Genomic DNA, 25,463 nt, shown 5'->3' with positions numbered 1-25,463 from the left:
AATCTGGGTTCAAATGCCTGCTCAGCTGTGAAGCTTAGTGTGTGATCTTGGTCTAGTCATTAGGCCAGTTGGGGATGGATCTTGCAGGCCTTCCCAGCATGCTTTGCACTGCCTACAGATTGTAGACAGGATCATAGAGTATGCCTTGCATAGTGGCACATCCATGGTAAGTAGCCCCTGTAGCCACAGATCTCTGTTGTTCCCAGGCATGTTTCCAGAGTAGACAAGTTGTTCTAGCAAGAACTAATCAGCCTACTTTCCTTTCACTGTTTCTACAACTGGACTAAATTTGGTTCAAATCAAAGTCCACAAGTTAGATCTCTTGCACCTCAAATGTTCCTGCATCCACCATCTTGGATCAGGGTGGATGACATCATTACAAACTACACCATTGAGGTGTTCCTGTGTGTCATTCACTACAACTGTATCACATTTGGTTCAAATCAGTAAGACAGTCCTCAAGTTAGTGCACTAGTAACTCAAAAGTTCACACATCCACCATCTTGGATCGGGGTGGATGACATCATTACAAACTACACCATTGAGGTATCCCTGTGTGTCACTCACTACAACTGTATCAAATTTGGTTCAAATCGGTTAGACCAGGGATTCTCAACGTTGGGTCCCCAGATGTTATCGGACTTCAGCTCCCATAATCCCCAGCTCCAGTGGTCTCAAAAATTCACACGTCCACCATCTTGGATCAGGGTGGATGACATCATCACAAACTACACCATTGGGGCATCCCTATGTATCCATACAGCTGTAGAAAATTTAGTTCAAATCAGTTAGACTATCCACAAGTTAGTACACTTGCACCTCAAAGGTTTACGTGTCTGCCATCTTGAATTGTGGTGGATTATATCATCCCAAATTATGCCATTGAGGTATCCCTACAGTATGTGTCTCTACAGCTGTAGCAAATTTGGTTCAAATAGGTTAAGTGGTTCACAAGTTAGCCTACTTGCACCTCCAAAGTTTATGCATCTACCATCTTGAATCGGAGTGGATGACATCATCACAAACTATGCCCATGAGGTGTCTTTGTGTGTCACTCACTGCAACTGAACCCGATTTGGTTCAAATGGGTTAGGCAGTCCAGAAATTAGCCCATTTGTGCCTCAGATGTTCACACGGCCACCATCTTGACTTGGAGTGGATGACATCGTCACACACCCCGCCATTTGGGCATCCCTATGTATCCCTGAGGCTGTAGGAAATTTTGTTCAAATCGATTAAGTGGTTCACAAGTTAGCCCATTTGCACCTCAAAGGCTTATGCGTCTGCCATCCTGGATCAAGGTGGATGACATCATCACAAACTATGCCGTTGAGGTGTCCCTATGTGTCCCTACAACAGTACCCAATTTGGTTCATATTGGTCCAGGCATTGCAAAGTTGATGGCAGGGGGAACCACATGGACACACACACAGAATAATGGGTGATCTACTGAAAAGTAGGCTAAAAAAGTGAGTGAGTTCACATGACCAGAAGAGAAAGGAAGAGGGCTTTCTTTTTCTCCTATATTGGTTAAGAGCAGGGTAGAAAACCTGTGTTACCCAAGTTTGATAAACCTGAGCAGGAGAGATTTTTGTGAGTTCACACAAAAAAACACCTACATGTGGGTAGCCCGGCTTTTAACTGCTTTTGATGATTTTGTGAACCAGCCTACTAGCTCTCAGCCTAACCTAAATTTCAGGGTTGTTGTTAAGATAAAAGCAAAGCCGCACATATACACTGCCCTGATTTCCTTGGAGGACAGGATATAAATGTGAGTAATAGTTTTAAAAAACTCCAACAACAATCATTCACTGCCAACTGGGCATGTCATACCAGCTCATCAATTACAAATGTGTCCCTTTCTACCAACATAGTCTTGACCTAGTTCTTGAGAATAATGATTAAACTTTGGACTGGAATGAAACTCTTGTGACAGATAGCATAATAGATGAGACATAATTTGGTGAACAAAAAACCATATTATAATAATGGTTGTAAACACCTCCCACACTGGGAAGGAAAACACACACACATGAGAATGAAAAATAAATTCCAAAATCTAGTTTGAAAAAGCATGCCCATCAATGCAAGCTAATGCATATTTGCATCTTTAACAGGAGTCATTTCAAATACCCTGAAAAACAAAAGTCAGAAATAATACATGTGTAATTGTTCCTATTAAATACTGTGTCAAATGTGATTTGCCAGACTTAACATACAACCATGACATTCTTAAACCATGATTGACACTTGTGGAGAGAGGTTTCATATACTGGATCAGTGTTCTCTCTAACTTTTTTCATCTGTGTGCGGAATGAGTTTTGTTCTGGGCGGCAATATCAAGGCAGTGTGTGCACACATGCAATCAGAGTGGGGCCTTACTGATTCAGCCTGAGCGGGATCTAAAATTAACTGATTGGACATCAAAAAATGTGCGAGTACGTCCACATGCGCACGGCTTAAAGGGAACACTGTACTGGATTCCTGTCTAAGTAAACACTGGAACTAGCAAAAAGAAAAGAAAAATGATCATTATAATAGCAAACAGTTCCTGTTCGCTTTCCTCTCTCCACTTAGCCTGAGCTACCAGATTCTAAGATTGGACTGAGCTGGATGTGGTGAACTGTGATCTCAGTATGTCCTGGCAAAGGTGTTCACAGAAATAATTATTGGAAGGGGAGCAAGATCTAATGGTGGCTGTGAATTTTGGGTTTGATGAGGCTGGAATTGGGGTGTCTGTGAACAATGTACTTTTTATATTGTTTTGTGTATAGTGCTCACCACTTCAATACATCTGTGCATTTTTCTTGTGCCTATGCATGCTTTTGTACACACCCGCCTCCACCCAGTCACAGCTATCATCCCCATCCTACTTCAGAGATCATATCTAAAAAATCACAGGCTGCATTACTGCTGCTGTGAGTGAGGTAGATATTCTACTCTTGTATCAATGATGTATGTGGGCCACAGAGAAGCCTAGATGCCTGTGTGGGTGGTCTGCTACATTACATAGTGTAATCATTTTGAAACTAACCTGTAACAAACAGCTTTAATTAGTGCATTTAATAATTCAGTAAGGCTGTATACAGATCAGACTGAATTTAACCAAATTATGTTTAAAGAAAACAACCACCGTAGTATAGAAATGCTTAAAAAAATAACAAAAGCGGGGGGGGGGGTCCAATTTAAATTTTAAGGTTCTTGGGTTTAAATTTTTTTTTATGCACACTGTTATGTGAGTTCCCAGAACCCACCACCTCATTTTCCACCTGTCCCATCCCTCCACTCCACCTAAACAGGAATTTAGATGGAATGGAGGGGGGATTGTACACAACCAGACCTAGCTCAGATTCTGCCCTCCCAGAAACTCCTCCCCTTTGGACTACCCACCATGTCTCTGTCTAAACCTTCAGCTTGAATACAGTAATCACCACCCTTTATTCCCCATCTCCTGCATGAACCTCTCGCCTGGGCTGGTGTCATCAATGGGGATAAAGCTTACAGATGCAGTACTGATCTTCCAATCTGCTTGAGAGGATGGCCTAGAGTCGGAGCAGCCTGGCAGAAAGGCCTTTGAGAAGGCTGAACTTGTGGGAGAAGACACTGATGCTTTTGGTCTGGTCCTACGGAAACCTGGAGCGCTAAGCTCACCACTGCAAGTGGAAAATGGAAGCTAAATTGTAATAGATTGTGCTTAAGAATGTATATTAGGCCTGTGCAAATTCAGATTCAAAAATTCTGACTTTATCTGAAATTGCCCCAAATTGGTAAAATTTGGTAAAATCCAAATTTGGTAAAGCTGGAATTGGTAAAGTTGGAATTAATTCTGAAATATTGAAATTAATTTCAGAAATACTTCAGAATTTTGGAATCAGCAAAATGGAATGGGATTTCATCCTATAGAGTTGAATAAGGAAATTGTGGGGAAACCGCCCTCCACCAAAATCACTGGTTGGTTCTAGAGTCTTGAAACATGATACACATGTGGGGAAGGTGGTCAGGACCTCCTGTAGCAAAATTGAATATAATTGGTTAATCCAGTTTTGGTGAAATTCTGAAATTTTGAATTCCTGAAAAATGGATACAAATGTTGAAATCTGGCTTGTTTCAAGCCAGAACTTTACAAAAACTTCTGAAACTGAAGAACCCCCTTGATCCATCATTCCACCATCATGTGGAGGAATTTGCCTTTTGCCTTCATAAAAAGGGGTTACAGCATGCCCCTGTTGTCCCTCCTTTAATATTTCTGGAATGGGTGGGCATATGTTTATGAAATCTGGCATACATCAAGTCCACATTGACATGACTTTAATTTTTTCAAGGCTTTGGGTAACTCCTCTGATTTGGGGGAGGGGAAGGACATTCCTTGGGTTTTATATTAATTTTTGTCTTCCCACAGTCATAGTGAAACTACTTTGAATGTTTCTGGTTTTGTGGTTAGAAAGAATTTCTCACTTTTCCTTCTATCCATAAGGGATCAAAAATGTGAAGTCCTTTTAATCCCTTTTAAAAGGTCTGCCTATTCCTGCAATGGGGAAGAAAAAAAATTAATATAAAATCAAAGTAATATCCTTTTTCCTCCACATGAGGGTCCAAGGAGGGACTTCAGATCCAGAATCTTTTGTAAAGTTCTGGCTTTAAATGAACCAGATTTCATAATATTTAGCCATTTAAAAATAATAAAAAATAATAATTCACCAAAAATCAATAGATTGACCCATCACTTTGGAATATATAACACAGAGTCCAGCCAATGTGAACTCCATGTGTGCCAGATTTCATAACCATATGCCCATCCATTCCAGAAATATAAAAGAGGGGCAAAAGGGGCATGCTGTTATCCCTTTTCATGAAGGCAAAAGGCAGATCCTTTCACATGCTGATGGAATCATGTTCCAAGGAGAGTCTCCAGTTTCAAAATTTTCATATATTTCTGGCTTGAAATAAGGCAGATTTCAGCATTTTTAGCCATTTTTTAAACAAAAATTTCAAAAATCCAACAAAACTCAGGGGATCGACCAATTCCCTTCAAATTCCCTACAGGGGGTCCTGACCTCCTTCCCCACATTTGTGGCATGTTTAAAGGCTTTAGGACTAACTGGCAATTTTTTCCATCTTAATTTCCATATTGATCACAATGGGGAAAAATCCAAATTAAAGTTGGAATTCTGAACCTGATCTGATATCGCCAGAGCCCATAGAATCCGAATCCGATATTGTCAAATTTGGGTCGGGTTGTATCCTAATCTGAATTTTCTGAAAAGGCCTAATGTATATGCAAACTTGTGTCTTCTCACAGGCCCTTCTCTAGAACAGCACAGAGAGTCCAGGCCTAGTAGTGAGAGACCACTACTATCCTCTCACTAAAAAATAGTTTCAGACATCTCTCTGTCTCCTGCTTAGGGGTGTGCAATTCGGGTTTTTGGGTGATTCAGCTCGGACCCGAGCCGAATCACCCCTGTTCTGTTTTGTGCCCGAATCTGGGTCACCCGAATCACTCTTGATTCGGTTCAGATTCGGATTTAATCCGAATCCGAATCCGTATCGATTCGGGGGGGGTAAAAAGGGGCCCAGGGGCAAAATTTTGGGGTGGGGTGGTAGTGCCCAATGGGTAGAGTCTACCACCCCAATTTCAGGGGGATTGGGCAAAATCCTGATTTTTGGTGAATTTTTAAAGTTTTAGTGACTTTGGGGCAGTTTGGGGGCATAGCATGGGATTTGGGCAAAAGGAGTGGGGTGGGGTGGTAGTGCCTAATGGGTGCAGGCTACCACCCCAATTTCAGGGGGATTGGGTAAAGGGCTGATTTTTGGTAAATTTCTGAAATTTTCATGTCTTTGGGGCAGATTGGGGCATATTGGGGCAGAAAGTGGGGCCTGGGGCAGAATAGTGGGGTGGGGTGGTAGTGCCTCATGGGTTCAGGCTACCACCCCAATTTCAGGGGGTTTGGACAAAGGGGTGATTTTTTGAGAATTTTTGAAGTTTTGGTGACTTTGGGGCAGTTTGGGGGCAGAAAGTGGATCTGCCCCAAAATAGTGGGGTGGGATGGTAGTGCCTCATGGGTGGAGGCTACCACCACAATTTCAGGGGGATTGGGCAGAGGGCTGATTTTTTGAGAATTTTTGAAGTTTGGGTGTCTTTGGGGCAGATTGGGGGCAGAAAGTGGATCTGCCCCAAAGGAGTGGGCTGGGCTGGTAGATAGTGCCTAATGGGTGGAGGCTACCACCCATGCCCAATTTAAGAGTGATTGGGCAGAGGGGGGAATTTTGGTGAATTTATTTTTATGAGGTTTGTCTTCATAAGGTGAAGTGTGCTAAATTGATTACTTCCTCATATTATTCATAGTAAAGGAAAGTGTGAAAAAGTGAAAGTGGGGTCATGAGAGTTCTAAGGTGTGAATTCTCATTCTATCATAGCAAATGAGATTTTTTTCAATTAAACAGCTCTCATGACCCCACTTTCACTTTTTCACACTTTCCTTTACTATGAATAATATGAGGAAGTAATCAATTTAGCACACTTCACCTTATGAAGACAAACCTCATAAAAATAAATTCACCAAAATTCACCCCCTGCCCAATCACTCTTAAATTGGGCATGGGTGGTAGCCTCCACCCATTAGACACTATCTACCAGCCCAGCCCACTCCTTTGGGGCAGATCCACTTTCTGCCCCCAATCTGCCCCAAAGACACCCAAACTTCAAAAATTCTCAAAAAATCAGCCCTCTGCCCAATCCGCCTGAAATTGTGGTGGTAGCCTCCACCCATGAGGCACTACCACCCCACCCCACTATTTTGGGGAAGATCCACTTTCTGCCCCCAAACTGCCCCAAAGTCACTAAAACTTCAAAAATTCTCAAAAAATCACCCCTTTGTCCAAACCCCCTGAAATTGGGGTGGTAGCCTCCACCCATGAGGCACTACCACCCCACCCCACTATTCTGCCCCAGGCCCCACTTTTTGCCCCAATATGCCCCAATCTGCCCCAAAGACATGAAAATTTCAGAAATTTACCAAAAATCAGCCCTTTGCCCAATCCCCCTGAAATTGGGGTGGTAGCCTGCACCCATTATGCACTACCACCCCACCCCATTCCTTTTGCCCAGATCCCATGCTATGCCCCCGAACTGCCCCAAAGTCACTAAAACTTTAAAAAATCGCCAAAAATCAGCCATGAACCGAATCACCCGAATTTTTCGGCTCCGAAATTCGGGTGATTCGGCTCGTGCCCGAAAAATATCGGGGGACATCGGGGGTGATTCGGTTCGGCCCCGAATCACCCGAAATTGTTCGTTTCGGGCACAGATCGTTCTGTGCCCGAAATTTTTTGCACATCCCTACTCCTGCTGTCTCTTGGGACATATTAGAGCTACCTAGTTTCTGTACATCAACAATGTTTTAAAGTAAGTTTAAAATTCCTTGTGGGGGCGGAGCACACCTCTCCCCCTGCTCTCATGGACACATATGTATGCTGGCGCATTCATAAGACCAGTTTGTTGCTTATGCCACCTCCACCCCTTATCAATTTATGTGCAAACTTTATCAGGTACCCAACCGGTTAAGAATGCTCTTGTGTTACCTGCCCTAATATCCTGGTTCTCAAGCAATCTCAATCTGTTTAGCCTTCCAAAGATAAGTACATATTTTAGGTCCAAACTACAAATTGAAGCTATTCCCACGATCTGGGCTAAGGGAGCCTAGCCTGGTTTCCAGGGATCGTTGGAGCTACCAGGTTCAAGGGTGAGCCTGGTGGTCCCATGGCAGCTAAGCTGCCTAACAACCCCTCCCCTTAAACAAGGTTAATGGAGTGAGCCCTCTGTTAACCTTGTTTTTGCAACCATGTCAGGGGGATTCCAGGAATGCACCATGCACTCACGCGATGCCTTCCTGGGGCTCCAGGAGCTGGGGCACCACACGATGGTGCTCCCCTTCCACCAGAGCTCTGCAGGAGCACCTGACCTATGCCGACACTCATCTGGGCAGCTGATCCAGCAACCCAGCAATGAGAGACTGCTTATGTGCAGGGAGAGTGGGCCCGCTCTCCCCGCCGAACCCCATGAAGCTTTACATATTGATTGTCAGTGGTATGTCAGTGGTTCCCAACCAGGGTTCCTCCAGACATTGCTGCACTACAACTCCCATCATTCCCAGCTACAATTTATTGTGGCCGGGGATGCTGGGAGTTGCAGTTCAGCAACATCTGGAGGAACCCTGTTTGGAAACCACTGCATTATTTTAAGTCCATCAACACTAAGAGGCTTAACGTTTGTTTCAGGTATAGCAGCCAAGGGGAATGACTGTGACAAGAGGAAGGGGATGCATTTTCCCCACCACAGTCCTGATCTGGTGTGGGGAGCCCCATAGCTGCCATTTGTCATGGGGGGAAAGCTCCCAGTTGTGAAAGAAGATTTAAGCGCATCAGTGCTAATGCCGTGCTTATCGTAATGTGTAATTTGGCCTTTAGCATTGTAGAATCAATCCCCCTTCCAACCCCACTAAAGCATCCTGTCTCCAGTTCTGGAAATCCTGTATGCCCCCAGAGAAATCAGTGATCATGTTACTGAGCTCATCTCACTGAAATCATGTTGCGCCCAATGCTGCGTTGCTGTTTCTCCTCCACTCCTATCGTACAAGACATAATGGGCCCTGATAGCTGTGTCTGTTCCACTGGTGTAACGTTGGAGTTCCTTGGCTGAAGTCAATGGGGTGAAAGAATGTAAAGAAGATCAGACTCCAACCCTAACTAAGCCACATTTGGTGAATGCTTATATTTCAGACTTGAGGCAATTGTTCATTTTTGTTTTCATTTTTCTCTAGGTTGCCATGCCACATTGAATTCAATGTGGTTGCACCACACACGTGAAGCTGTATCAGATGTGACACGTAGCAATGTAACTCCTCTGGGCATAGCACAGCAATGCACTGGGAGCTTGGAAAAACTCGTCTTTTCAGTGGATCTGTGACTTGAGACAACTCTGGATAGAACTGACTGATCCAGCAGTAAATTATCTGCTCAGTGGGCAGCTCAGTCCCATGTCAGTACCTGCATCTCAGTGAGTAGATTTCAGGAGCAGTGAAACACCAAACGCAGTGAAAACCTTTTGAGTCCTGGCTCCGATTTATGGGTCGCTTGTCTTGCTGACTTTGCTTATTGCAGGATTCAAAGCAAGATCAAGTGTGATTATACAAAGCCTCTCCACAGAAGAAACAATCGGGCAAGGAACCATGTGAATTTATTGAATATCATTTCATCTTCTAGGATGTGTAACCCCCACCCCCACCCCCACGTTATTTAATTGCACTTGCCAGACTCTATATGTTATGTTGATCTCTGGGATTATGTACAGATGGGCACGGAACTATTTTAAAGGCTGTCTCCCCTTGCAAAGAGCCTGAATGCATGTTTTACTGGGGTTGTTTATTGAATATGACTGTGCTGCAATGTGCTCTGTGACTGCTCTGAAGCCTGCAGCAACTCCTGCTCGGGAAGTTGGCTTCCTTGTTGAAAATGCATGAGGATGGCCCTAAGACCCAATATTTAGATCAGGTTCAGGTCTGTCTATCAAACCGCAACATCATGCCCCAAATGGGGGTGTTTGGGCATCACCTTTCATTTAGAAAAGCCCTTAAAATGGAGCTGAAGTACTAGATCTTAAGCGCTGAGAAAAATCTATTGGAGGAATCCCATTTCTAGTGCTGTTTCCTAGGGACTGTACAGAATGTCTCGTGAGAAATATTGTTAGTGTCACCAAAACTCTCTCCCTGCCCCCGGCTGGTAAGTCTTCAGATCGTTCACCAGTGCATGGACCTCCAAGGTGCTTTCCAGATTAGCCGCTCAACAACAGCAAAATGCTTCCATTCAGGCAAATTGCTTTCCAAACATAGAGCAGTCCCGTGAAAACTAACAATCCGAAAGAACAGCAACTTCTTTACACTGGATATACGATGTCATAGCACTATAACACAGCGATTAAATTCGAAACAAGGCATTGCAAATATGAACAGCACCCTGCTGTCAGCGTAGGGACTGCAGTGTCACAACACAGGAAGTGTGGAAGCACACTTCAGAGATTCATTGTGACCCCACTGTAATCTGGAAAGCGCCCAAATTCACCTAAAATTTCAGTAAACTTTGTAGGAACAAAAACAACAATCAGCTTTCCAACCAGTTGAAGAGTTTCTTCACCCATCCAAGTCTCTCAACAAGGCATTCAGGACTATTGAGACATAGATACCACCAACAGGACAGCTCGGGCAACACTATCTGCATGGTTCTATAGGTCAAAAGTAGGGCTATGTGGAACATCTGGGAGAAATTTCAGTCTTAATACTTTCTCTCTCATAGTTCTTTGTAGGTTTTGTCTGAAAGAGAAGTGCCAAATTCACTTTGAAAGGGTACTATTTTTTCAATGCAATCAGTGATTTAATTCAGCGGAAGGTACCAGATGTTTTTGTGTATGCAGGTTTTGCTCTAAGTCATACTGCATTATGGGTTCTCTGGTCTTAATCTGTAATAACGTGCTGCCATTTTTGTACATGTATATTTGGTGTGAGCATTAAAAAAAAAAATCTTAGGAGTAATCTCCCTTTTTAACTGTGCCCGTGAATGAGAAATCAGCGGGGGGCTAGGGATGCCAGAAAACAGAAAGCATCTTGAGGCATGCCTATTTGGAAACAGTTGCTTTATAAAGAGTATCATGCAGAGCAAGGAGGATGACAGGAAGATAATGTGGGGATGCTATGAAGGGCCAGTGTCAGGGAAAACACTCTCTTTCCCTTGAGACATAAGAGTTTATAGTTTCAAAGAATATAATAACATAATCATGACCACACCAAGCTCTACTCATGGCTTCAGTGGCTGGGAGTTGTTGAAAATGCTTGGGAAATATTGGGACCCAAGAGTATGGATGTTATTACTTTATAAAGCCACCCATGGCATAACTGATCAGTCTGAATATGAAGAGAGGCTTTCAGTACATGCAAGCAGGGGCGTAGGAAGGCTGGTGGCAGCCCTGGGATAGGATGGGAGGGTGGGCATCAGGTCGGGCGCTGTGCTTCCTCCGCTGGGCGCACTACCCCATGCTGGCCATGCCCCTTCTTGCTGAGTCAGGACGCTGATGCAAGAACTATTCCTGGCACTGGGTACCAAGATGCACAGGGCCTATCGAGCTGGCCAGCACATTCTTCACTGGCCTGGCTGGGTGCTTCTTCCCTCTCCCTCGTGCACAAAGAAAACGTTGGCCAGCTTGATGGGCCCCTTGCATGTGTGTAGTGGCAGAAGTGGGGAGGGGGACACAGCACCTGGCAGCAGCATGAGGAATGTAGCACCTACCAACAGGGGCTGAAGCATCCACAGCAGCACTGGGGAGGGGCGAAGAGTTAACTGGGGCATGGGTGCCCCAATGGGCCCCATGCAGCCCAGGGACATTTGCCTTGCTTAATGGTGGCTAAGCCACTGCATGTTAAGTAGGTCAACTAAATACACACCTTAGGCCTAGAGTTAGCATCATATGGTCAGGGCCTTTAAACCATTTTCCCATGCTAGATACATGGAACAGCAAAACACCAATACAGGTAAGTGCTTTGTGTGCAGTACCGTTGCTTCCAAATTAGGCCTTCGCTTTTGTCAATTCAGCTGGAGCCTTGGTGTGTATGCGTTTTTGCTAAAAGGCTTCAAAAATATCCAGATAAATAGGAAACTCTGACATTATCCATTGAACAATGGAAATAATGCACAATATCTGCCACCCCAGTCATAGTCTCTTGAAATTATTTCTGTTCTTAACCCTCGAAATCAACGAAGGTGTGCTTGATGCACAATATACGCCACAAAGTTCTGGATGTCATTGGAGCATGGCAGTCTCTTAGATTTCCCACAATGCCATTGGTCCGTCACTAATGTCCTGCTGTTTCTCATTTCATTCTCTTTTGACGCGGTGAGTAAAACCAGTACTGCAGCATTGTGGATGGCTTCAACCACTGTCAGTATGGCTATGTTACACCTGATTGCATCTCATGACAAAATCTAGATCTAAACCTGCTGTTTCACTTGAGGCCAACCAAAAATTAATACATGGACTTGGATCATGTTAACCTTTTTACTTATGCACTAGGCAGCCCAAACAAGGGCCTGTTGTTCGGTCATTCAAGGACACAGCTGACATCAAGTGTCGGGATACAGCAGGTCTTGATTTGTACCAGATGTGTAGATCTCATCACACAAGAGGTGGTGGCAGGAATATGAATTTAGGTTCATTGCTTTCTGAGTTGGAGTCTGGCAGTTTGTGGAGGTGAGTAGGCCAAACACCAGATCATACTTCATTTGTATGTTGCAAAGAGGCCAACAATCAGTCATGTAATTAATCCTTCTTAATAAGAGAATGGTTTCCTTCCAGAGTGTATTTTTTCTTATCTAGATGCACACCAAGAATAAAAAGGTAAAGTGTGCCATCGAGTCAGTGTCGACTCCTGGCGACCACAGAGCCCTGTGGTTGTCTTTGGTAGAAAACAGGAAGGGTTTACAATTGCCATGTTCCATGCAGTGTGAGATGATGCCTTTCAGCATCTTCCTATATTGCTGCTGCCTGATATAGATGTTTCCTATAGTCTGGGGAATATACCAGCGGGGATTCAAACCGGCAACCTCTGGCTTGCTAGTCAAGTCATTTCCCTGCTGTGCCATTAGGTGGCTACACAAAAAACAAACAACCAGCCCTGTTTTAAACATCAAGCCCCAGTGTAAGAGTTTGGCCCAACTATGGGAGTCTGTAAGTCCCCCGTCATATGCAGCCGTGTGAAACCACTATCCCGCATAATGAACCCATACCTGTTGGGGAGTGTGTGTGTCAATGAAGCAGCCATGTAGTTGGGACCTGTCATGTGTGTCTTTCCCATCCAGTCATTGCCCCCCCCTCCTGTTAGAGTGCTGATTGGGTGAAGACCCATATAATAGGCCCCACCTATGGGCTCCTTACCATGGGAGCTGTCTCCCTGTGGCGGCTGGGAATCATGTGGGTGCTTCCAACTAGGTTGTTGCACTCCCTCCCTTCTGGGCCATGATCAAGTGTGAAAGACCTTCACAACTGGCCCTGTTCACATGGTGTTGAGTTTGCATGAATTACTGCAAGATAAAGTCATGGGGAAAGAGCAGGTCCTCATAAGAGTGCCTTGTTCACACATGGTTCTCAGCAATGTGGGACCCAGGGCTGGATCTAGGCTAACTGGCACTCTGTGCAAAACAGAAATCGCACAGGATCATCTGAAGAAGGTGATAAGTGGCATTGCTAGATGTATGAAATAATTTGTGCCCGGAACAGGCTTTACTTCACTCCAGAAGGTATATCTGGATCTTCTTTACCTCCTGCAACCAGTACCCTTCACAAATGAATATATTTTTGTATGCATTTTCATATACAGATTGACTTTTAGCCATGTACACTCCAGTTTTAAGCATGCAAACTCAGCAGCATGTAAGCAAGTAAACTCATAAGCAAGTTTCACTGAATTCAATTGGACAAAATGTGCACAGGATCATTTTCACAAGGAGATGAGTGGCAAAATAATTTTAGATGTGCATTCATTTCATTGGGGGCTCCCCTATTTATACTTTTATTATTTTTATTATTTATTTGATTTATATACCACCCTTCCAAAAATGGCTCAGGGTGGTTTACATCAAAATAAAAACAATTAAAATCAAGTAACAATTAAAATGAAAACTAAATCAATTAAACAATTAAAATCATTTAAACATTAAAATCATTAACATTAAAATAATTTAAAACCAACATAAAACATTTAAAACCATGAATCTAATTGAAAGCCTGGGTGAATAAATGCATCTTCAGTACCTTTTTAAAGGTTGCCAGAGATGGGGAGGCTCTTATTTCAACAGGGAGCACATTCCAAAATCCAGGAGCACTATGGAGAAGGCCCCTTTCTGAGTAGCCTCAAATGAGTTGGTGGCAACCACAGACAAATACTTGCATATAGGATTATGGTCTAGGAAAGTACTCAAAGAGCTAGTTCCTTCTGAACACACAGAATTCAACAGCATTCATACTTGGAAAAGTAAAAAAAAAAAAAAAAAAAACCCACAACACTCTATACTTAAATTAGCAGGAAATGAATCTACATTTTTGCAAGTAAGTTGGTTAGAAGAATGTATTTGGTTTACCAGATAAATTTCAGCATAGCACACATCAAGGTCTAGTTAGATGGTTTAATGCCCTGATACTAAGCATGCTAGATTTATTTCTTAATTGAGACAGTTTGAGTGCCATTAGTCTAAAGGCATATTGTCACAATTGCATCAGCCAATGGCAGGTACAGGAAAAAGCTGGCCTTTGCTGACATCCATGGCGAGACAGTTGCTGAGGGTTGCAAGAAGACTATCGGCTTGGAGAACTTTCTCAGCTGTCCATGCTGTTGTTGAAGTTAGAACAGCAGAAGAGTATGACATTAAAAAGCATATATGCTTGATGTGTGAATGCTCCTAACATGTACAGTCAATGCAGGTCAGAAGAGAAACTGAAAAGGCATTCAGGAAGGTGTCAGATTTGCATTCTGGATTGCATTCTGCACACACAAGATTCAACTTTCATATACGTTACCACTGTGTACATTCACTAAGTTTCTCATATTCTGTCAGTGCCATCTGCAAGGTGGAAATATGGTGGGCCTTCAGCTCTGAGTAAGAATTTGCCTTTAGCTTCAGCAGCACACTTTGCTCCATAAGAGCAAAGTCGCGAGGAACAAGTCAGCAATCAATTTTCTGGCAATTCAGGTTTCCAGGTAGCTTCAAAATATGTTTGAAGAACATGTTTTATCTTGTCTCTACACCTATTACTAGGGGTGATTTACTAATATTAATAGTAAAGAAGCTTTATTTCTTCTAAGCCCCTCCTTCTTTCTTACCCCTAAAAGAAAACACTAGCCCCCAATGCTGGTGGTGGCACCAGTGCAACCCATCTTCGACCAGGGCATGCCATGACCTACTTGTGTCGGCCACCAGCAGCATTCTCACCTGTATATGTTTGTTGTCTTTTACAGTTTCTGCTTTCTAAAGAGGCTCTATGTTTTGGGGATGCATGATAAAGAAAATACCTTTTCTTGCCTCCTTTCTCAGAACAAATAAGCAGAGAACAGTGAAGCATACAAAATGATCGGGGCTGGAGTTACACAACAACCATAGGCTATGTTTTCAGTTTAACATTCCAGGACCTCATTCGCCGAGAACGGTCAAACTTGCTGTTTCAGTTTACAACTAAATCCGGCTGAAGGCTGGACACAAAGCAGAATGAAGTGCTGCTGACTGGTACAGATTGCCTTGGTACTGGTGTTTTCTGAAGTGCCAAAAAGAGGTTGGATTGGTTTATGTCATGGATGTGCAAAATTACTAACAGCCCAGTCCACCAGCTCTGCTGTTACAACTTAGGGAGAAAATTTCTGTGTAGGACTGGATTATATAAACTCCACAGCATAAGGTGCAGGGACAGGAGATTATATTAAATCAGCAACTGTAAAATACTTGCAGAGAGAAAAGGAGTTTTAACCCTAACATGCACATTCAAGGTGACATGATTTGAATTTCAGCCCAGAAAGTAGTTTTGGTTTTGAAGACTTAAGATCAAAGTTCTCTATATTTACAGGCCACTTGCTCCCAGGAAGTGTGCCTCTACCAAATCATAATCCTTCTCTCTAAAGAGGAACAGAGCTTTGTGGGTTATATTAGAATTGCTCACCTGTGACATCGTATGAATGTACAGGTGCCCGTGTGGACATACATGGCTTTGTCGGATTGACTTCTTGTTAGAAGTCAACATGGAGACAGGTCTCTCCAACATGGAGACAGGACCCCAAAGTGCTGCCATGCATGCACTGAACGTAACATGTGAATGTATGTGAATATATTGTGCACAGAAAACTATATGTGCTGAACAAACCATGTGACTAGAAATAGCAGGTGTGGGTGTCAAGTCAGTTCTTTCAGTGTTTTCACTCATGTCTGCACAACCTGTGACTCACCAGATCAAACACATCCTGCCACCTACATATCGGCTCCCCCCTCCCCCCGCTCTCTGCTTCAGACTGCTGAAGAGGATGGTTCTCAGGCATCTGGCAAGCCAGAATACATACAGTAGTTGGTGGACTGTGTTTGACTCATGCACACCTGTCTTGACTGGCACTGACCAATTTAAATAGGGAAACCTCACTCTGAGGATGTCAGAATCTATAATCAAAATTTTGAACATTTTTCAAATTCTAAAATGGCATTCTTTTTAAAAATTCCATTTTGAGATTTAAATCCCCTTAAAATCTCAACTAAATGATTTGACTAATAATGAGAAAAGACTGTTTGTTGCAATCCAATAACCCCTCTCTTGAGCTCAAAGACTCTTGATCCATAAACATCAACTCTGCCTGCAAAGATTCTCCTTTGACTTCTACTGGAGAAGACAACAGTCTGTGTACACAGAGGGGTGTGTGTGTGGTGAGGTGGTTGTAGAAGCCTACATGTACAGGACTATGTGTAACACACTGTATCAGTGTGAATTAACCTCTAGCATAATTAAACGACTATTGGATGACATTCTGTGAGCAAGTTTGGTCTCCTGAGGTGGGAGCAATAAATATTATTTCTTATATTTATTATATTTGTACACCACCCCAAACCTCCATCTGTGGGCTTTTTACAGCAACATAAAGCAAACAAAACAGAAATGTAAACCTTAAAACAATTTTTTCTAGTTAAAAAACTTGGGTGAATAAATGTGTCTTTAAAGACTTTTTAGAAGCTCTCAGAGATGGGGAGGCTCTTATTTCAGCAGGGAGCGCATTCCAGACTCCTGTGGCAGCAACAGCGTGGGTCTGTTCCTGAGTAGACACCAGACAAGCTCGTGGAAACTGCAGATGAACCTCTCCAGATGATCTCAATGGGAGATGGGGCTCATAGTGAAGAAGATGTTTTCTTAAATACCCATTGCCCTAGCCTAAGTTGTTTAGGGCTCTATAGCTTATAACCATACCCTAGAAATGTATTGGCAGCCAGTGTAGTTCTTTTAATATAGGTGTAATATGGTCTCTTCGAGATAACCCGGAGACCAAACTTGCTGCCACATTCTTTACCAGATGCAGTTTCCAGACTACATACAAAGGCAGCCCCACATAGAGGGCATTGCAGTAATCAAGTCGGGAGGTTACCAGCATGTGTACTACTGTTCTGAGATTGTTTATCTTAAGAAACAGACGCAGCTGGCATATCAGCCGAAGCTGATAGAAAGCACCTCTGGCCACCACCTCAACCTGAGACATCAGGGAGATGTTTGGGTCCAAAAGCACTCCCAGACTGTGTACATCTTCCTTCTGGGGAAGTGTGACCATATCCAGAACTGGCAGGTCAAAAGTGTCTCCCGAGTTTCAACCCCACACAATAAGTACTTGCGTCTTATTTGGATTCAGTCTCAGTTTGTTATCCCTCGTCCAACCCATCACAGGCTGCAGGCAGGCATTTAGAGTGGTGATGCCTTCTCCCTAAATACACACCATCATCTTCGTTGGTAGCCAATGAGGCTGTTCTTTGGAGTAGCCTAGCCTGTGCTAGGCTGCTCGTGTGGAGCAACATGATCCATAGAGATCCTGGCACTCCTGCCCAGCCAAACCATACTTTTAAGCCAAGCTTAAGGGAGCGAGGGCTTCCTTAACCCAGCTGCCAGGACCATGTGTTTCCTTGTTCTGCACGCAGCCTGAGGATACACAGAGACAGGCACCTAGAGCCTAGAGATGGGCCTAGAGTGCCTGTCTGACAGGGGAATCCCCCAATGCACCACACTCAGTGTGTGGTGCATTGTGGGCTATCCGGAGGCTGAGACACATCGTCCTGGCCTCCAAAGCTCCGTGCTGCCTGCTGCAGCGCTACTCATCTGGGAGTGCAGTCCCTGCTCCCAGCAATGTCCAAAGGATCGTTTGGGGGAAATGTAGGGTTTCACAGCCTTCCCCTCTGCCCTCCCTCCGGAATGTGAATAGCTTCAATATTTGACATGCACCACAAGTCAAGTCCCAAGTAAGTTAAAGTGTCTCTAAAGGTAAAGTGTGCCATCGAGTCAGTGTCAACTCCTGGTGACCACAGAGCCCTGTGGTTGTCTTTTGTAAAATTATAGGAAGGGTTTACCATTGCCATCAGTATGAGATGATGCCTTTCAGCATCTTCCTATATCGCTGCTGCCCGATATAGGTGTTTCCCATAGTCTGGGAAACATACCAGTGGGGATTTGAACTGGCAACCTCTGGCTTGCTAGTCAAATCATTTCTGGCTGCACCATTAGGTACCACTCTAGTGCATACTAAAGTACATATGCAGCCCACAGTCTATCTACAGAATTGGAAAGCGAGTGGAGTTTAGGCCCAACTTTATACTATAGCCAGCCATCCCCATGGGCCCTTCTCCACCTGTCCAGGTGTGGTACAAAAACCTTGCTTATGTAGGCTGATCACCCATGGTCTATCTGCTTGAACATAGAAAAGCTTGTTTTTTAGAAAAGAGGGTGAATGAAAAATGGCAAGCCTGTGGCTCTGAACTAAATCAACTCTGAACTGAAGCAACCCAGCACATGAAACAATGGAATCTTGTCTCATGGAATTAAAGCCATACTCATTAGCAAAAATATTAATCATTGCTGATGATAAATGCACAGTTTCAGGCAAGTCCTGAGACAGTAAGGAAAAAGGGATGAAGAGAGATGCAGCAGCAAGAGATAAAATCTTGTGTAGAAACAAAACCATCCTAGAATCCCTATGAATGCCTGCTTTTCTAATGAGCATGAGTAAAACAAGAACAAAGTTGAGGCTGCAACTTACTTTTTTTGGCTTCTTCGAGTTTGTCCTTGGCACGTTTTTCTGCCTGCAAAAGCTGCTGGATTCCCTGAGACTGGCTAGTCATTTTGTCCCCTTGGTTTGTTCTTCTGGGAATGAGGAAGAGGGCTTTATGCTGCTGCTCCCTGGTTTCCCCACAGCTTGTCTTGTTGTGTCAACAAGATGTGCGTCCAGTTTGAACCCTCCAAGCCTGCTGAAGCGAGATGAATACCCTGAGAAGCAAAACACAAAGGTAGGTGGAAGGAATGTGCACAGACTGGCTGAGGGATACGTTCTCTTTTCCTCTAGTTTATATGGGCTCATTGACGTGTTTTGAAAACGCAGTAGTTCCCTGTTTGCCCACAGTAAATGGGAGTTTTCATTTTAATAGCAAACATCATCTAAATGAAAAATGCAGCCGTCTTACCCAAATTTGCTGCTTGCTTTGCATCTCCCTTTCTGTGCCTGAGCCACAGGTGTCATACAGTGCAATGTGTCAACAGAGCACTCAAAACCCACATTTTTCTGTGAAGCTTTTGGTACAGCCCTCTAATGCACATACCCTGCAACTAAGCCTAATTATGAGTCCATGAAATAGCTGCATATTTGTTTTGTATCTGCTTCCCTTGTAAACACAAAGCATCTTATGTAGATTTAACTGAGAACTTTATTTTTTTTTAAAAAAAAAAACTTCAATTCATTCCTCTCCTTTCTTCTTTCCCTCTGCCCTCATGACTCCACCCCCACTCCCCCCACTGGATCCCCACTGGGACAAACTTCTAAATAACAAAACTGATTATCCTATAGGATACGACAATATTCTTGCCCTCTTTGCCCTGCCTCCACTCCTCTCCTCTCTCTCCATTATCTCCCTTGGATCTGTTTCTACATTGTGAACCTGACAGGGCAGAGACCTCTCCTCTCATCTGTTGAAAAGCACCATGAACGTGGCTGGTGCTACATCAGTAAATACTTCGTACATACTGCTAGAGTTTCAACACAGTGTTTGAACAACTGCAGTGCATGCTGAGATCTGCATTGCTCCTGCTGCCATGTAGGAGCATAACCCTTGGGTATAAATATATGATGATATTATTGCCACATATTTTGGGGCTGTCTCTGGGAAACACCCCCCCCCCCACACACACACACACAAGTTTAGATGTATGGAAATAACTCATAGCCAGAACCAGTGTTTCCTCTATATATTTTTCCATCAGTGAGCAGAATGAATTTTGTTCTGGGTGGCAGTATCAAGGCAGTGTGTGCACATGTGATTATTATGTGCCACTATAGATACAACACACATGTGCACACACACACACATGCACGCACGCACGCACGCACACACACACACACATCATAAATAAGGAGGCAAGGAAGTGTATTTTACAATTCTATACTGTTTTAAAAATTGGGTTTTTACATTCTTTAACTTCACATGTAAGTATTAAGTTACTTAACACAGTAGTTAATTGCCTTTTAAATTTGCATTCAAATGCAAACCAGGGCAGACCCCACTTAGCAAAGGAGACAATCCATGCTTGCTACAAGACCAGCTGTCCTCCTCTCTGCAGGTTAAAGGACAAGATGAACATGAACACATTGGGCGGAGAGCTGATCTTGTGATAGCAAGTATGAATTGTTCCCTTTGCTAAGCAGGGTCCACCCTGCTTGCATTTTAATGGGAGGCCACATGTGAGCACTGTAAGATACTCCCCTTAGAAGATGGGGTTGCTCTGGGAAGAGCACCTGCATGCTTGCATACAGTAGGTTCCATGTTCTCTCCCTGGCATCTCTAAGATAGGGCTGAGAAAGATTCCGGCCTGCAACCTTGGAGAAGCCGGTGCCAGTCTGTGTAGACATTCTGAGCTAGAGGGACCAATGGTCTGACTCAGAATATGGCAGCTGCCAATGATCCTATGTTCCACATTCCCCCACTCTTTCCTTCAGGAATGCCTTCTATGCTTTCATGTGCATGCACATGCACACACGCACCCCTCCCTTTCAGTACCCATTGTTCTATTAAAACAGTGATTAGCAGCACCCAATGTAACTTCATGATTAAATAAAGTGTCAAAAAATTCAAATTTCAAATAATTAAATCTATGCATATAATAATCAAAAACAGATTAAAACAGAAAAGAAGAGTATTTGCTTCCAAATATAAAGTCTTGACCAGGCAGATAAATTTAAAGTTAAAGTTCCATTTTATTTGCACTGTTTCCAGGACCCGTGCAGAACCGAGGCAGAATTCACACCAGACACAGGTTTGCCTCTCTTTTTTTGGAATGTCAACCTCTTTGGCCTTATTACAGGCAATGCAGAGCCAAGATCGGGAAGTTATACGAAAGCAACCAATTGTATCAATCTTGCAAGGACTGCATACAGAAGTTACAGTTAGCAAGGCTATTGTGTCAATGGATCTAGCCTGATCTCGACTTTAAATCTGATCAGTGTTATCAGGCAGATAACATTTTCTATCATTCTCACACATACACACCCAAAGCAAGCATTTTATGCAATCAAATTCAGCATATTTTTTGCATTGGTATGGTATGTAGACATAAGTGTAGCAGCCCAGCCAAACACATGCTTGAGCCTAGGGCTCACTCCTATGGCCCACCAGACATATGACCTACAAGTCCAGCCCACAGAGTGAAATATTGCAAGATGCTTAAGTCATTGACAGGTTTCTGCCATGAAGTTCAGTAGGGGGAAGAATGGGTTGAACCCATTGTTGGAAGTGAAGGACTATGTGCTGTCTCTTTTCTCAATGACATAGGAGGACAAACTAGTGAGTCAGAGGGCTAGAGGGTCAAGACATTGGTCATCCCTTCTCTACTGCTCTGACACTATCCCTTGATATGTAGATTGATACTCTCAGGGACTTCCTTCCTTCCTTCCTGCCACTTCCTTCCTCTCCCCTTCCTTCTACCTTGCAACATGCAAGCTCCTTTCCCCTGCACCATGTGTGCAGAGATGCAGAATCCATCTGCATCCAGCTAGCTAGCTAGATTAGAGATTCTATCTCCTCACTTTCCTATCTAGAATGGAGTTCTCTAATAAATACTACTTATATTGATTTGAAACGATGTAACTCCAAGGCTCCAAGTTACTTTACTCTTAGCATACACACATGCCTAACTAAATTCCGCTGTGATGTGCCTCTGTGCACTGTGCTATAATGAAAAAGGCTTTCTAGTAAGAGTCAATGCAATTCCCAACACCCATTGGGTTCCAGCCTGTGTTCCCTCTAAGGTGTCCGGTTGTGTACCTGCACAAAAATCTCCAGCCTCCTGGCTCCTGCTCAGCTGTTTTTAGTAGCTGTGCAGTCTCACCCCACACTGCGACAGCTGCTGATTGTGCTGCCTTTCCTTGCCCCACTGCTGCCATTTCACCACTGCTGTGGGATTGGCTCTTGCCTGGCCAGAGTGGGAAAATCAGCTCTCTCAAGCAAGTGAGAAAACCAACTCTCGCTCTGGCCATGGCAAGACCCCTACTGATATTGGCGTCAGGGTGCATGCATGCCCATTTTCATTTTGAATAGGCTCTTGCTGCAGTCAAAGCAGGAGAGCCAATTTTCCCACTCTGGCCATGGCAAGAGCCAATGCAGCAGTGGCAGCAACAACAGCAGCAGGGGGGAGGCGGCAGTGGGGGGAAACAGCTAGGGAAAGGGCTGCAGTTTTATGCCAATGCTATGGCAGCAGGTGGTGGTGGAAGGCAGCATCACCCAAGGGATAGAGCTGGCATCCCCCAGACCTGGCATCAGACAGTATGGGGAAGAAAAAGGGGGAAAGGCAACACTTGAAGGAGACTGTGTGGCTGCTTGTGAAATCTAGAAGTCTCTGCTGTGGGTAAGGCATTGGAAAAGTTTCTTCCACACTCTGAAAGACATTTTTAGGTTTCCCCACCCTTTCTCTCTCCCCACCACCAAGTCAACTTAGGCTATTTCTAGTTGTTTTGAGAATGGCTCGCATCTTGCTGCAATTAAGGATGCTGGAGAGCTGTGCTCCTGCTGACTCCCAGTGCCAACTTCACTTGCACTTGCACCAACTCCATCCATTCCTGCTTTCTAGTTATGGGGCAGGAACAGGTAAGGGGTGTGTGTGCCCGCAGAGAATGCTTACCTTGATAGAACAGTCCACCCTCCCCTGCCATACCATTTTGACCTGTCGTTTGCACGCGAAGAAGGAACTAAAGGACTCCTTCAGAGGGGGACTGCACCCAGAAATGAATCCAGTTTGGGGCCTGTTATTGTTTGGTACAGACAGCAACAGAGAAGGCAGGCTTCAGTGTCATGTACAATGATTATAAACACAACTGGAGAATAAATATGAACTCAGCACTTGCTATGGCAACTCACCAAAGGCATAACTGTCATTAACCACTACGACGTAGGCTCTGAGCCTAGCACTGATCCTTAAGAGGAAGCCGACCTCTCTTTGGATGAAGAACCTGAGGCCTACAAAACACCTGATGAGAACAGCATAGCCCAAGCTCCTGGTCCCTCAACCATAGAGGGATCCTCTTCCTTCCTAGCCCAGAAGTTGCCCCAGACCCTCCTCCAACTGACAGCCCTCCACCTACTGACCCAGTCCCCACATTCACACTGGACCCCACTTCCAAAGAACTGACCCTCACAAACGGTAGCCCTCCAAGACCCTTCCCTGGCCTCCCAGCCCCCAAGAGAAGCCCCTGCAAGATCTCTCCAGCAAAGCTGCAGCAAGATATGAGAAACCCTCCAAGATGGGTGCAGGAGCACACCCCTGGCTGCCAGGCATTTGCCTCCGGATGGGTCTACTCAAGAACAGGACTAACTGAGGTCTACTCAGGGGTCACTTCAGTTTGCAGGAAGAGGCATGGCATTCCTGTGAACTATATAAGTTTCTTCCTGGGTTTGAACTTTTGCTGGTTCATTTTGGCAGTGAGATCAGGTGGGCTGGGCAGGAAGAACTAGTGGTGGTTCTTCCTGCCTGCCCGGTGATGGCAACCATGCTGGGTTCAGCCATGCAGAGCTGCAGCAGCAAGCAGGAGCTGGGTGGGCTGCTGGCTGCTGCAAAGAGGCCATGGGCGAGTGGCGCCTGAGGTGCGGGCTGCTCAGCTGGCTGCAGAGTGGCCAAAGTGGCACCCAAAGAGCCTGACCATGCCAGCGGGGAGGAGGAGGAGGAGGCGGCGGGGAGGCGGTGTCCCTCCATGTGATAACAGCAGCTAATTGCCCCGCCCCCTTGATTCTGACATCAGATGCAGGGGGCATGGCTTGGAGATGGAAAAATGGGAGGGGGGGCGCTGCATTTTGTCCCCCAGCTGCCTGTAAGCTCACTACACCACTGGAACAAATTAATAACAAAATCCAGGCATGTCAAATAATATGTAGTTAAAACATAATTGGAAATTTAGCCAAGAAAACAGCTCTACATATATTACAGTTTGACGATCAGTAACAATTTACGAATTACCTGTGTCCATCCAATAGCGTGATTGTGTGGAATCCATGCCAAAGTGGTCCATAGCCTGAGATGTATCTGAGATTCTCACCTTAACATGGGTTCACACAATCAGGCGAATATTGACAACCTACATTAAACCTGGATTTTGAACTATAGTGTGAACCAGGCCTAGATATCAAAAGCAACAAAGCCTTTTCCTATGTGGTCAAAAACAGCTAACAGCTATTAGCTATAGCTGTCAAGTGAGGTCAGCACCTACTTCAGCTCTCTATTTCCCATGACACACCAGCAGATGTGAGAGAGAATAGAGAGCAGCTTCTATTTTTAGAGGAGTTACTGGCATCATTAAAAAAAAAATTACTGCATTTAAGGCAGAAGTAGGGAAGTGTAGATCAGCTGGAGAAAATAGCAAATGCAGTGTGGTTGAGACAGACTGCTGTTAAAGCTGGAAGCAGCTCTCTTTTTACCTCCTTGGGAGATAAAAATCCAAAAGAGAAAACAAAAGTAAAAATAAATTGAGCAATAACCACTTCATACCAGTTGTCTTCTGATGCACAGTAACTAGTTGTCCCATCAAACCAGCTGCCTGAGAAAAGAACATGGCAGGAGCAGTCCAGGCCTCCTGACCCAAACATTATGTGCTCTGTTCTGCTGTGGAATTTAATCTGGGGTTGTGCGAGTTCATCTGGGGACTGCTTGTTCTTTGACTGAGTACTGAGGCTTATATATGTAGCGCCTGTGTTGCAGTGGATTTGAGTCCACTGGGGGCCCTGGCTGGACATTTGTTTATCTAACTTTACTTATCTCAAAGGCATTTGCACCAGGTTAGCTAGGGCCCCTATTTGGTATTTTGAATGGCTTGGCTTGCCTGGTTATGGTTCTGAAGAAGCGAAGATCTCTGTCTACTACTCCAGCTTCACCAGTGGATTGTCCAAATGATTTGAAGCTCCAGATGCTCCTGTTGGAGGTCCATGCCCTGTTGCAGCATCTGGAGGAGAGGGCCGCAGGCGCAGACAACACTTTGTGGTGTGAGTTGCGTCTCGGCTGGTGGGCTGGACTGCTTGCTGGCTGGCGCTGCAAACACAGCTCCCTCCAGAGGGATCCAACCCAAGAGGTTCTTCACCCTTCTGGGAGAGGTCAGCACTCACTTGAGCACCCTGAAAGG

At 44.4% G+C, this 25,463-nt stretch overlaps 1 protein-coding gene across 2 annotated transcripts in view; it reads right to left on the bottom strand.

The window, feature by feature from the left end:
• ATP6V1G3 (ATPase H+ transporting V1 subunit G3) overlaps positions 1-25,463 on the bottom strand; it is a 100,976-nt gene that overhangs the window by 14,456 nt on the left and 61,057 nt on the right. For both annotated transcript variants that reach the window (XM_053248539.1, XM_053248538.1), the window contains exon 2: positions 18,855-19,081. In XM_053248539.1, the coding sequence (XP_053104514.1) occupies positions 18,855-18,936 (82 nt within the window). In that variant the 5' untranslated portion in view covers positions 18,937-19,081. The remainder of the gene's footprint in view (positions 1-18,854; positions 19,082-25,463) is intronic.

The sequence above is a fragment of the Hemicordylus capensis genome, chromosome 4 (genome assembly GCF_027244095.1).
Source record: "Hemicordylus capensis ecotype Gifberg chromosome 4, rHemCap1.1.pri, whole genome shotgun sequence".
In the NCBI taxonomy this organism is placed as follows: Eukaryota; Metazoa; Chordata; class Lepidosauria; order Squamata; family Cordylidae; genus Hemicordylus; species Hemicordylus capensis.
Note: the sequence above shows the minus strand (reverse complement) of the source record. Positions and strands in the feature narration are given on the sequence as shown.